Source organism: Pleurodeles waltl, chromosome 3_1 (assembly GCF_031143425.1).
Source record: "Pleurodeles waltl isolate 20211129_DDA chromosome 3_1, aPleWal1.hap1.20221129, whole genome shotgun sequence".
Taxonomy (NCBI): Eukaryota; Metazoa; Chordata; class Amphibia; order Caudata; family Salamandridae; genus Pleurodeles; species Pleurodeles waltl.
The window spans coordinates 871,601,477-871,616,261 of NC_090440.1; the positions used below are offsets into that span (position 1 = coordinate 871,601,477).

The 14,785-nt window shown below is 46.4% G+C and overlaps 1 protein-coding gene across 6 annotated transcripts in view; it reads left to right on the plus strand.

The window, feature by feature from the left end:
• Positions 1-14,785, plus strand: part of AGO4 (argonaute RISC component 4) — a 421,284-nt gene that overhangs the window by 58,396 nt on the left and 348,103 nt on the right. For 2 of the 6 annotated variants that reach the window (XM_069223828.1, XM_069223827.1), the window contains exon 2: positions 12,743-12,805. The exons of the other annotated variants lie outside the window; for them this stretch is intronic. In XM_069223828.1, coding sequence (XP_069079929.1) covers positions 12,743-12,805 — 63 coding nt within the window. The remainder of the gene's footprint in view (positions 1-12,742; positions 12,806-14,785) is intronic. 6 annotated transcript variants of the gene reach the window in all.

Below are 14,785 nucleotides of genomic sequence, written 5' to 3' on the forward strand. Positions count from 1 at the left end.
TTATAGTTTATAGTGCTCAGAATTCCTGTGCCAGGTCAGTCGTCATAGTTTTTTTTTTACAATCCCCCTCATGTAACTTTGTTTTTGATGCCTTAAAATTAAGGTAATTCAAATGTTCAATGGGTCAGGAATTCAGCGTAGCGCTTTACAATTTTAGGACAATTTGAGGGCAGCATAGTTACAGCATGCAAGATTAAAATATTTGAACGATAAGATATGGCTAATGTACCTGTTAAGGCGGAGTGGGGGAAATAAATGAACTGGTAAGAGGGTCACCTTAAGTCACATGTGAAGCAAGCATATATTCTGGCCGCCTAGCTCTGGTTTTCCTAGGCCAGAGTTGCTGAGAAGTGTTCTTCAAATATGTTAGTAAGCAGGTGCTGTGAAGTTAAGGTCTGGGGACTGCGATCGTAACTGTTCTAGGGTGACCCTGCCCCTAATCTAAACCTTTTATGTGATCCTTTACAAACTTGCCCCTTGCCTCAGGTTCCTATACATGTCCACATCTGAAGTGCTTTCAAATAAGCAGAATGTGTACAGTCCGTTTAATAACAAGCACTGACAGACGATAGATCTAACCTTTTACAGGCATTAGCTTACCTTTTTACCATTGCAGTTTCTCTTTGGCAAAAAGAAATGAGCTGTGGCAATGCCAATAGGTCTTGCTTCAGTGTAGTGTCGCATGAGCACATATCTCACACTGGCATACCACTCAACTTACACTCACAGGCATGACTCGCTCTTCATTCAAAAAGTCTTACAGCTCACTCTGGACTTGCATGGATACACTGTTCGCCCTGATTCACATGTGTGCACTGCTCACTCTGCATTCATGCAGGCACAAATATCACCCAGCACAGTACAAACGTACCCTTCTTGCTACACTTGGGTAGCATACCACACCACACCCACACCTTACTTTCACGGCAACATATCTTACACTGCACACATAATCAGACTGCTTGACCAGCAGTCACTTGTGGATAACTCTTGACTTTCACTTGTATGGCTACATCTCTCAACACGCTCTCCTATAAACCCACCCTTCTTCCTGCAGACGGACTGAAACTGCTCTCATGGACACACCCACTCAACCTGCACTATACAGGGACACTGCTAACCCTGCTTCCACATGGGCACTACCCTCACACTGGCACCTCTCAAATCTCACTATGCAATCAGACACACCCTTCCTGTGCATTTGCACAGGTAAACCTCTCCTTCGGCCCTCACACAGGCACAGTGTTTAGCCTGCACTCACATGGACACAACTGTCGTCCTTCACTTAGGCACACTGCTCATACGGGCACACCGCTCACCATGGACTTAAACAGGCCTGTAATCTCCAATGGAAACACAATGTAGTTCTTACGCTTGGTTGCTTGTTTAGATTTTCAGACATCTACACACCCTCCAATTGCAATGCGCGGTAGTTTTCCTTTTTAGTTCTCGCCTACACAGTGCAGTCACTGTGTTGCAAAACCTTGCGTCCCACACACAGCATACTATTGGTTATTTTTGCTGTCACTCATTTGCAATCTTTTGATTGCTCAGCTCCCGCTGGCTTCCCTTCCTTTCTTGTGAGTTGCTGCCTGGAGCATGGACAAAGTACATGCGCTTGTCCTGACTTTAGCAGCATACTAACTTTTTTATAAGTAATTCACTATTTTTCCTGGACATGTAGCGTTATTTCCTACTTTCAACACTGGGGTAGGGCATTTTTAGGTCGAGGCTAGGCAGTGGAAATGCGTTCTCTTGACATGCTGTAATCTCTGTGGGCTTTGACCACGCTCATCGCCTATAATTGGTTCAGGTGTCTGTCTTTAGAAATTCTTGTTTCTTTGGTGATTAACATATATTTGTCCCACCTTTGGCTGTTCTGTTCCACCCCTGAGACTGCCCCTGTTACATGGATCCTTTCCCTGTCGGCCATATGAGTTAGTTTTGCAGCACAACTTTTTTTTGCCCTCTCCTTGCTGCTCGCGTAAGGATCCTCTGAATTTGTTTCACTTAAGTCGATCCAATTTAAGTGATGCACTTAAAGTAATTAGTTGTAAGTAAAAACATTGCGAAAGCATACATTGTCCAGATTATATTTTTTTTAAGACCACTTCCACTTTGTTTCTAAAATGTTGGAATGTACAAGTCAGAACGAAGATAATGGTGGAGTTGCAGAATTACTTGCAACATACGTATCATACCACTCCCAAGCTCACCTTCAAAAGGGACACCCCCATGCCTTTCTAATACTGCATGTGCACATCCTCAATGATTCGCCTCCGGTGCTGGTATGATTGTGTGAACTTATTGTGCAATACACTCGCAGAATTGTCTTGGGTCTTGTCAGGATCTTTTGTAAAACCTTTAGCTCAACCCTGCATAGCGGTGGCTTCGAGCAGCAAGGCTTAAACAGAGGAACTAGTGTTTTACACTAGAAGCACCAAACAATGGCATAAGAAAGTTACACAACATGAAAGATCTGACTCCCGTTTATAATATCAAATCTTTAGACGCCAAGATGATCAAAATACACTGCTCAGGAGGGTTCTGGAGATACAGATTTGTAAGTAAAACCTAAATCTTGTTTTTTAGTTTAAAGTACAAATGAGCATTGGTAACTCAAAAGTTTAGAAACTTTTGAAAAATTGTGTTCTGCTACTTCAGCCTGAGTGGTGTGACTAATCCCAGTGCTGCAGTCCTGGGGGACACTCTTACATGCCCTCGGTACACTTGTGTTGGAAATGGGCCTTTTTGCAGGGTTATCACGAAACATTTTGCTTTCCTCCTCCTATATTTTCTGATTCTGTTTGTTGGCTTTAGAACTCTGGGCACTTTACCACTGCTAATCAGTGCTTAAAAGGCATGTGCTTTTACCCCTAAATCTTGATATAATTGGTTAACACGTTTGGCTTATTTAATTTACCTGAAAGCCCCTTGTGAAGTATTTGACCATATACCCATGTCCTGTAACTTAAATGCAGCTAGAGGGCCTGCAGCACGGATTGCACCACCCACAGAAGTACCATTTGAAACTTGTCTCAGGCCTCCCACTGCAGGGCCTGCTTATGCAGTTTACTGCCACAGTGATGTGGCAAGCCAAACCACTTTCCAAGGCTTAAACTCCCTTTTTTACTACACCTAAGTCACCCCTAACGTAGGCCTAGATAGCCCTATGGGGCTGGATGCTGTGTATGTAAAAGGTAGGAGATATGTTTGTGTTGCATGTCCTAGTAGTGACCATCAGCCTATTTTGTTTTTCACTGGTGCGAGTGCTGCTCCTCTCATAGGTTTGCATTGGAAATTCTCTTATATATGTCTAAGTGGTAATTTCTGCTCAATAAGGAGTAGCGTGGGCATGGTAGCGTGGGCATGTTGTGTGGAGTGGTAGTAAGAAATCCTACTTAATGGTGTAGATGGTTTTTACATTACTTTTAGAAAGTGGGTGTTTCACTGTGCTTATAACTGGTGCTTTGCAGCATGGCTCAAATTCATGCTAGGGCAGGATGACAGCTTCACTTTGTGCATACTGCCCAGACAGCCATCCATCAGGGAGGGTTAGGTGGGACAGGGTTACATCTGCATCTTTTTTTGGTCTTATTGGGCTGGGATAGAGGGAGGCGGGGCACACTTTACATCTGAATAGGCTGCGTCCTGCACTCACACAAAGACTTTGTTCTAAATCTTCCCCCCCCCCCCCCCTCCCCAACCCACCCCCCTCCCTATTTTCTCAACCACTGATGCCCTCCCAACACTGATGTCCAGAGCCCGGGTTGAGTGGAAGGGACATAACTGGAGCAGGCCAGATATGGCTGGAACCTTCTAGAATCTAGGCATTGTGAGTATAAGTAGTGGGGTTGTAGCCACCTGATTTTTTTTTTTTTTTTTTAACAGCACTTTAGAACTGGAATCGAACCTATGTCAGAAGGACTGCTGAACTGTGCATAGGACTCATCTGGACTGCTCTTCTGTTGTTTCCTTGCTACCTGCTGCTTCTGGGTGGCATAAAGGGCTCCCTGGACTGCTTCTCTGCTTGTTGCCTTGTGGCCAGCTGCACCCTGACTGTGTTCCCACAGACACTGTGGCCCTACCAGGAGGAACTGCCTCCTGAAAATTGTGTTGTGTGCTGGCCTACCTTTGTGGCCCTGTGTTGTCCTGTAAAAATATACACAGCGTCTTGGAGCACTATCCTGTTGGGTTTCTACCTGGAGAGAGCATGGTGAGCGCTGGATTTAGATTACCTGCTCTCACGCACCAACACAGGAGGAGTGCCTCCTTTTGCTCCAAAGCCTGCCAGCTTGGGGGAAAGCCTTCCTCCATTGAATGGTGAGTGCTGCATTCTATGTGACCCCAGGGCAGGTGTTCTGCCAGGGGCTGGCACTGCCCTGGCCCAACAGAAGCCCTTTTGCAGCCTGAAGTCCATGGGCTGGTATTCCCCCCCCACTCCACTTGCAAGGCAAGCTGGAGAACCGCTTCCCTCTTTGTGCAGGGCGGAGATTCCTAGGAGGGCCTGGGATTCCAGGGTTACATTGACAGATGGCCACCAAGAACCCCCTCTGAGGGGCCCTTCGCCACCAAAACTGATACGTTGAGCTCGGTGCTGCCCAAGCGTGACACTTCCCTCGGAGTGCAGGGAGACACTGGCTTTGGACGCAGTGTGAGTGAGACACTGGCAGCTCAGGCTCTCTACTAGAGGCTCCCTGGCCTTCCTCACATATCCTGGGGACTACGTAGACCCTAGGGGAGGTCCGAGTACTGGGTAGCCGCAATTGCACATGAGCGGAGGGATGTGGGTAGCGGCCCCACTTCAATATTTTACACCCCCCACTCTGGACCTGGGGGGTGCTTTTGTCCACTGAGGTGGACTCTGTCGCCATTAGCCCTGAGAGAGGGGCCTTACACCAGGTTACCCGATCATAACAATTAGGGGTGCCAGGGTATCTGCAGTGTATTTGAATTTATTACAATGATTTGTGGGCCCTGACAACCAGGGTCTTAGGATAAGTGTGAGTGTGCTGTATCTGGGGTGGTAGTTACTTATCCTACGATGACTTTTTGTCTTGCACTCGGAGTGCTGAATCCCTTCTACAGTATATGCCTTGTACCCACAGGGAGGATGTTTTAGATGACCTGTACAACGTTGAATTTTCTTTCCTTACACATGGTGATGTTTGACAATTGACTGGTGAGCCGGGTAACCTAAGTCTTGTGATGTTTGGCCATTTATTTATTCATATATATATATATATATATATATCAGGCTACTGAGTCTCATAAGGACTATACCTTCATGTATATTATCACAAACAAATGTTTTCCGTTGCCTTGCACTCAGGATGTGTATTATTCCAGTACCTACACATATGCCAAGTAAATGATGATTTGTCATGGTGTAGGCCCATGAAGCAGATTTTTAAATAAGCCTGTGTGGACTCTTTTGTGGTGTATTTATTGTATCACTGGTGTGAATGTGTTGTGCAAACACTTTACACACAACCTCTGAGGATAAGCCTTACTGCTGTGTGACAAGCTACTGGGAATGAGCGCAGGTTATCTTTGCTGTGTAACTGACTTGCTCTGACTAGAGTGGTGGGTTCTACCTTGCTGATGTGCATATCCTAGAAACCAGAAATCCCATTTCTAACAACTTGGTATCATATAATAGAGAGTTATAAGTAATTCAGCTTATGCCAGTTAGGGATTGCCAATGAAACATATATTTTGTAATGGGTTACAGCGCTGGTACCAAAGTCTGGTTAGCAGGCCTCAGTACACTCTCACAATCTAAACTAGGCGCATCAGTCCATAGCTCTGGGGTTGACCATGCAGAAAGTCATTTCCTTACACTATATGCTGGCACCAGTATTTTTCTGTAGTTAATATTCCATTGCATGATCTTACCAGCGTATGCATGTCAGATTTCTAGAAGGCAAGTACCTGGGCTTGGAATCTCAGCACAATACCAAAAGCATATTTGGCATCAGTCTGCTACCCATTGATCTTGAAAATTGTCACAACAGTTGTATTCCTTAATGACCACTGGAGTACCATGGGCTTGTACAATATGTCATTGAACTGTTAACCTGAATGGAGGTTGCGGACTAGAGTGCCGTGGACAGTGTATAAACAGTATATGATTACTTTATTTAGAAACTGAATTTTGCTTGAAATAAATCCTCTCTGCATCTCAGTTGACACTAGCCTGAAAGGGGTGTAGGATACTTTCCTAGGTCTAAGAGGCTGCTCTAGTACAGGTGCAACTGAACATGAAATATACAGAATGCAAGCTGTAAAATGTACAGCTGAAGCTGCAGTGTGTTCCAAAGGGAGACACAAGGATGATGGACAGAGTGCTGAAGCTTTTCAGACACTCGCCCCCAGTCACAGATCTGGGTTAAATCCATCATGCCATTCCAGGTTGGACCCAGCCATATGCTAGTCGGTCTTCACCCTGTTCCCCATGGGAACAGTCCAGCCCGAACTGCCAGACCTTCCCTGGACCAGAAACCTGCATCCTGGCACCCGTTTCAGGCTATCAACCCCCTATCTGCCTGTCTAGCTTGAATCCAGTATGTTTTTAGAAAAGGGGTGCAGTAACCCATAACCCGGGGACCTTAGTATAAATTAAGGGGCAAATGGTCCCCACGGGCGAAGTGTAGCCCTTGAACTCCACGGCAATTGTTTCTTAAAGAACTCTTCTCACAATTAGGCACTATTTATACATTCAATGTAATTGATATTGCAGAAAATTAATCTCAATCACGTAATAACTAATATTGCATAAACATGTTCCTGGTCAGTGATGGCGCAGTGCAAAGTGACAAGCTGACTAAATAGTGCACTGGTGCTATATACAATAGTATATATATGTGACTGAAAGGGATGCTATGCTGCTTTTAGAGATGCTCGCTTCTTGAGTATCACAGTCCATATATCAATTTTTGACGTTTCAGCCCACAATGCCAAATAATCAGAACAGGGTCATCAGGACAGCAGATTTGAAGGGGTCACCTTAAAATAAACAAAATATCATGTATAAGAATCCTAAGATTATTTATCATCTATGCTAAATATGTAATAAATTGGTGTATGACATACCAGAGGATATTATGGCAACAGTCCCATCTCCTCACAGGTATTCCAAGACTAAGTCAATCCTTCTAGCAGTACTGAAAGGGTTGTGAAAGGAGAACACTAAATTACATGGTCATCATTCAGATCAGTAAACCAAAAAGTACTGTCTCCAGTTGCACCTAACTGAAAGAGCAAGTCCAAGAAGCCATCAAAACCTGTGTACTTACCAGGAGTGGTGTCTGTAAAACTTCAAGACAAACAAGTTACTTACCGTCGGTAACAAATTATTTGGTAGAGACTCTATCTAGCTGCAGTTTCCATACTTTAGAATTCTCTGATGTCTACTTCGGATCAGGATTTTTCTGCTGAGCAGTACCCTGCGCGCTCTGTCGGGTGGAGTCGTCTGATCCACGTGTGTCACCCGGCTCCACGTGGCGTCCGCGTCGTTAGAGCAGTCTGTGACATCACAGTCTATATGGATGCCACCTTGGCACATGTACGTCTGTTATTTTCCTACAACTTTCCACGCCAGAAGAGCAGAGTCCTGGAAGAACCAACGGTATGTAGATTAGCTTTTTCACTTAACTGTTGAAAGAAAATTGTTTACATGCCTTTAAGAAAGGCAAAAATGCCAAACCTATATATATCTCTATATAAAAATGTATATCTGCAGAGCGGGGAGCCTTGGGTTGGGGGTATGGAATCTGCAGCTAGTCTCTGCCAGATAATTCGTTACTGAAGGTGAGTAACTTGTTCTTCTTATAGACTAGACTTTAAGCTGCAGATTCCCTATCTTAGAATAGATACCCAAGCTATAATCCCTGGTGGTGGGTCTGAAGGATATATTTTATACTAGGAAGTCCTGCAGGACTGAGTGGGCAAAATGCCCCTCCCTTCCCACTTGGCTATCCAGGCAGTAGGGTCTCTCAAATGTGTTCAAGGAAGCACACGTTGCCGCTTGGCAGATATCAAGCACCGGCACGCCGCAAGCTAACGAAGGGGTAGCAGCTTTCTCTCTGGTGGAGTGAGCCCTCAAGCTCTCTGAAGGTTGCTTCTTGACCAAAGCGTAGCAGATCTTTATACACAGAACGACCCAGTGCGAAATGGACCGTTGTACTGCCCGACCCTTCTTTGCACCAGCGTAACCCACAAAGAGTTGGTCGTCCACCCGGAGCTCTTTTGTGCAGTCAAGGTAGAACGATAATGCTCTTTATGGGTCCAGCCGATGGGGACGCTCCTCTTCCTTAGAGGGATGAGGTGGTGCAAAGAAGGTGGGCAGGGTGATATTTTGACCCAGATGGAAAGGGGTCACCACCTTGGGGAAGAAAGACTGACAAGTTAATACTACCTTGTCAGGATATATCGTGAGATACAGTGGTTTTGAAGATAAATCCTGCAGCTCACTCACTCTCCTGGCTGATGTAATTGCCACCAAAAAGACTGTTTTAATAGTGAGCAGCTGGAGAGGACAGTTATGTAAGGGCTCAAATGGAGCACACATTAGGAAGGTAAGAACAAGATTAAGATACCACTGAGGCATGACAAAAGGCACAGGTGGAAACAAATGCACAAGCCCTTTCACAAATCTTTGTACTATAGGAGACTTAAACAAAGATGGTTGATCGGGCAAGCGTAGAAAAGCCGATAAGGAAGCAAGATAGACCTTAAGGGTCCCTAAGGAGAAATCATGTTGGGCAAGAGATAAAATAAACAAAAAGGATATTAGAAAGAGAAGAAGAAATAGGATTAATAGACCTCTCTGTACAATATGAAACAAAACGTTTCCACCAGCAGGCGTAAATCGACTTAGTAGAGGCACGCCTGGCTGCCAGAATGACATCACAAACTTCGGAAGGGAGGGCATTAACCATCAACTGTCGCCACTCAACCGCCCCCCCCCCCCCCCCCCTCCCTGTAGAGGCAACCTGATTGGAGGACTGGTGCTCATTTTGAGAAGCGCTGGATACCAGACTCTCCGTGCCCAATCCGTATCCATTACTTGAGCCTGATCGTTCTTGATTTTCTTGAACTCTGGGCAGAAGTGGTATGGGCGGAAAGGTGTAGAGGAGGCCTGAACTCCACTTGTGACGAAAAGCATTGCCTAACGATAGCCCCCTTGGAAATTCCAACGTGCAAAACTGCTGACATTGCGCGTTCTCTACGGAGGCGAACAGATCTAACCAAGGCTGGCCCCTCTGCTGAAAGTCCTTGTGCCACCTCCTGATGGAGATATCATTCGTGATCCGCTAAGCATTTTTAGTTGAGTTCGTCTGCCCTGGTGTTCAGAAAACCTGCCAGGTGTTGAACCACCAGAGTTTTGCCCTGCTGTTCCAGCCATGTCCAGAGACGCAGAGCCTCTTGACAAAGGGTCCATGACCCCCCACCTCCCTGCTTTTTGCAGTACCACATTGCGGTGGTGTTGTCTGTGAACACCTGCAAAACATTCCCTTTCACAATAGGAAGAAATGCTTTTAATGCTAGTCTGATCGCCTGAAGCTCCAACAAGTTGAAATGGAGCCTTGGTTCCGCCGGAGACCAGTGACCTGATCTCCACCTCTCCCAGATGGCCACCCCATCCCAGAAGTGACGCATCTGTCACTACTGTGAGATCCTGTTGGAGAAGGGAGAGGAGTCTGTCTTTGACCCAATCGCAGTTCACTAACCACCACTGCAGATTCTTTGCAGTTCCCTCTGAGATCTGAACCATGTTGGTAAGATTCCTCGATGCTGTGCCCAGTGGAACTTCAGGTCGCACTGCAGAGCCCTCAAATGCTATCTGGCATGCTTGACCAATAGGATGCAGGAAGCAATGACTCCCAGCAGCCTCAGAGTCTGTCTCACAGAAATCCAGGATAGAGGCCGAAACATTGGTATCCTAACCTAAATATCCTGAAATCTTTGCTCTGGAGGATAGGCCCGATACTGCACACTGTGTCCAGAACAGATCAGATGAAAGTGAGCTTCTGAGAGGGAGTCAGGTGTGACTTCGGCACATTGACAGTGAACCCCAACGAGTGCAGGAGGTTCGCCGCCTGGAGATGGGGGACAAGAGCCTGGGGCATGGGAGCCTTCAACAGCCAATCTTCAAGGTAGGGGGAAGACTGAAATCCCTGACGTGCGCAAATGCACTGCCACCACCGCCATCACCTTCGTGAACACCTGAGGGGCACTGGTGAGACCGAAAGGGAGCAAAGTAAACTGAAAGTGCTTGTGGCCCACCTTGAACCACCGGTAACGCCTGTGGGCTGACAAGATGGGGATATGAAAATACGCATTCTGCAAGTCCAACGCTACCATCCAGTCTCCTTGATCTAGGGCAAACCAGACCTGAGCAAGAGTGAGCATCTTGAATTTCTCCTTGAGGAAGAGATTGATGTCCCTTAAATCCAGGATAGGGTGAAGACCTTGTTCTTTTTGGGAATCAGAAAGTAGCAGGAATAACGACCACTGCCTACGTCTGACATCGGGACCCTTTCTATGGCTTCCTTGGCCAAGAGATCCATAACTTCCTCGCGGAGCAAAACAAAATGATCCTCCAACAGCCGTTCTTTTGTCAGAGGGATAGAGGGAGGGAATAGCCCTTCCGTATGATCTGCAGAACCCACTTGTCCGTTGTGATGGAAAGCCAGTGAGGGAGATGAAATTGAATCCTCCCTCCAACTGGACTGATGTGGTCCTGCAGAACCACACTAGGAGGGCTTGGGCGCAGTGGAGAGTGGGCTGTGCAGTGGCCGACCTCTGGCCAGACCCTCTGGGTCTGATGGTACCAAGTCCTCTTCCTGGATGTTGTGAAACCTGAGGACTGTGGCTGGAGTGGTACCATGCCCCTTCTGAAGCCTCGAAAGACAGACTGCTGTCGTGCTGGCGCTGAAAGGCCCAAGGATCTGGCTGTAGCTCGAGAATCCTTGAACACCTAAAGCGTGGAGTCTGCCTGCTCACCAAAAAGGCAAGAGCCATCAAAAGGCATGTCCATCAAACTTGACTGGACATCCCCAGAAAAGCCATTTGAAAGTAGCCATGCGTGGCGACGTAGGGCCACTGATGATGAAATTGCTCTGCCCAGCGAGTCGGTCGTGTCCAATCCACACCTGATTGTAATCTTGGCTGCATCTCTCCCATCCTTCATCCTGGGTGAGTGTCCCGTACACCCTCTGGGACTTGGGGCAGCACCTGTGCCACCCTATCGCATAAAGTATGTGAAAAACAACCCAATAGACAAGATGTGTTTATGGACCTCAATGCCAGGCTGGTGGAAGAAAACATTTTCTTTCCAAGCTGATCCAGTGCCTCGGATTCCCTATCCCGGGGAGTGGAATGGAAGGCACCACGGGAAGTAGAGGCTGGGACCACCAATTTCTTTGGGGTGGGGTATGGGTTAGGAAACTAGGTTTGCTCGGAGCGGGCCTATGGCGGCAGCCGCCAACCGTCCTATTCACAGGAGCCCCTGTGCTGGGTTTGGACTATGTATCCAGAAGGGCGTCTGTTAGGGCCTCGTTCAAGGGCAATACTGGCTCTGTCACCCCCGGTTGAAGCACCTCTGTCAGGAGATTCGTCCTGACTGGCACTGTAGGCAAGTCTAGGTCAAAGACCTCAGCTGCCCTACGCCCCACCATAGCATAAGAAGCTCCCTTCTCCGTAGCCACATTAGGAGGAGAGAGCATCTCCCCATGCAGAACAGATTATATAAACATCATCCACAGTATCAGTGTGAGAGTGCAAAGGAAAGCATTCCACAAACTTTGCAAGGCAGCTACTGAATAATATACAAAGCCAGTGCGGTTACACAACATCCCTCTCGTACAGCAGCCCAGGACATACAAGTGTTAAATACCACCATCGTGGGAGTGACCAACTGGTAAAACATGGCACTGCCCACCACCATTTCAAAACTGGCCAAAAATTACACTCTGCAAACTCACCATTGTTGAATGTGATGAAGTCTGAGAAATTGGGACTGCTGCGTATTAAACTTGAAGTGACAGATACACATCGCCAATCTAAAGACTATTCACTTCAGCCGAGTACCTCGTTGCTCCAGTCATACTGGAGTGGTGCAAAGCTTCGAGCCGGCTGCCTTCGTAGTAAGGTTCTGAAAATATTATCTATATAGGTAAATTTCCCCACTCCCCCTCCAACACACCTTCCCAAAAAAAAAAAAAAACACACGGGGATTGCTTCAAAACAGCAGTTAGGTGAAGCATACACTGATTAAACATTCCCAAGCATGATGGTATCTTATGGTGATGGCATACTTTGAGTGTTACGGTTAAAGGAAAACACACATTCTCATTGTCTTGTTCAGTGTTATGTGCACCTAGAAACAATTAGTCAAACCTACGGAATATGTCAATACAGTATTATGGCAGAAAAACTTTTTAGCCTGGTACCAATCATATGATGGCATCCTGTCGCCAGTCTTCAAGGGTATTCAAACCATAGGTCACTGTATCGCACTTGTTAATCCAAAATAGTTCCCGTCTGGAGAGAAGACTAGCCTTTTGTCCTCTGCTTGGTCACAGTGAAACCTGCTCAATCACTTGCCATTTTAAATCATCCGTTATGTTGATGTCTTTGATAGTGTTCCACCAGTGGGGCTCCTGCTCTGCCACATTTTGTTCTGCTCCTATGCTGCACGATTATGCACTTCATCTTCTGTGTCTGTCTTATGTAGATGAGCTGACACTGACACCAAATCGCATAGATGACATCTTGTGTATTGCAGTTGGTGAAACCGGTAAGTAAGCATGATAATTACAATATTTTAGGTGAGGCTGCTAGTGTTTTGTCAAAACTTGAAGGCCACCCATTGGCCACATTTGAAGAGTCCCACAATTGCTGGGAATCCCCACAGTGTGTTAAGAGTTGGTAAGGGCAGCGGAGTTAACGCTTCACATTTATTCCCTGTTTAAAAAAAGAGCAAAGGTGATTCTTTAATTGCAAGATGCCCCTCTAAGAGACCCCAATATCTCAATCTTTTTCAGTTCATTACTCACTGAGCAAAAGGTAGTGACACAATTATATCAATTGAGGTGTACTTTGAATGTGGTTCAAGTAAAAATTGTCTATGATTTTACCACACCTTCTTTGTGGCTTGTCTCACGAGGCGTCTTAGGTAGCCTCTTTCTAGAAGTTTCTGTAGGAGTATTTCAGATTCCTTAAAGTAGTTCTATTTTCTAGTACAATTTCTGCAAATATGCAGAAATTGTCCAAAGGGTAGATTATCCCTAGACTCCTTGGGTGACTTCTAGTGTAATGCAATAATGAATTCCTCTCACTGGGTTTTCTGTAAAAGGACACAAATCTTCCTTTTCACAAATCCTACCCTTAAGTTTAAAAAGGGAATGCTATTACTCTATTCCATCGTGAACTGTAAGTCTTTGGATCTGGTAGTGAGCCATGCATGGAATTGGTGTAGTTCAGCTAGAGTACCCATCCATATCAGAAAGACCTAGTCAGGGTACCTGAACCATCTCTTTATTTGATTAACAAAGAGGCTTACCTTGGAAAAGATTTGTTCTCTTGTAGTCTGCCATATACAGATTTACTAAATATGGAGCGAATACAGCACCCATAGCTACTCCCTTCACTTGTAAATAAAACACAGGTGTCAAACTAGAAAAAGTTCTTGGTCCTGGCGATTCTTTAATTCCACCAAGAACCAGCTGGGTACCTGCATGGGCTGTTTTGTTTGCATGTGTCCAGTAGCTAAGATATCACTCAGAGTACCTGCCTGGGCAATATTCTTATATCGTGATTGTATATCCACTGTGACCAGTAAGTCAGTGAAAGCATTGAATGGCAAGCTCTCTGTGATAAAATGCATGCTGTCTATAGTGTATGAGTAAGAGGTACTAATTGTTTCAGAAATAAGTCTAAATATTGGCATATTGGTATTGAAATGGAGCCACACACAAACAGTAGGCCTTCCAGGTGCTTGCCCAAGAGTTTATGAACCTTTTGGTAAGGTATAGATTACTGGGATTTCTGGTTGTTCCTTATTGAGAAACAGGTATTCATTTTTACTGTTAAATCCTTGCTCCAAACCTTTTTTAGTTACTTCAGCTATCAAGATCTGTAGCTCTCCTGTTGGGTCCTTATTTATTTATTTAAGCAAGTCACGTCACTCAATTGGATCAGGATTTCACTCCAGTAGTCGGACACATCCTGAATGACTATTACCTTAAAGAAGTTGGCCCTAGGGGGCGTGGCCAAGATGGCGGCCGGAGCGGACGCTTGAGCTCGGAGCTCCGCTCACGGTCCGCCTTCCTTCATAATTATCCTGGTAATTAACTACTGGGGTAAGCCCCGCACTCTAAACAACCGTTCGGGCCACTTCAGTGGTGGCCCAAGCTCGTAACAGGGAGCGGGGCGTGTCTACGGCCTCGGCTCCGCTGAGCGACGGACCTTTCCTGCGGCCCGCGCCGTTTTGCCCCGAGGACCGGACACCCGGCGGCTCACTGCAAAATTGTGTGCCGCCCGGCCGAGCGCTGCTGGGGCATCCTCCACCCCGTGAACCAGCTACGGCCCAGTCGCGCGCCGGGCCCCTGTGCGCAGCCAGTGTCCGTAACCGCGGCCTTGACTGCGCCCCAGGAGTCGCATGATCGCGGGACCGGGCTACTTGGATTGAGGCAGGTGCGCTGCGGGCGGGCGCCTAGTTGGGGTGCCGCCTGCGTATTGCCGGTGCCATCGGAGCGGCCCGGGTCAATAGATCGGA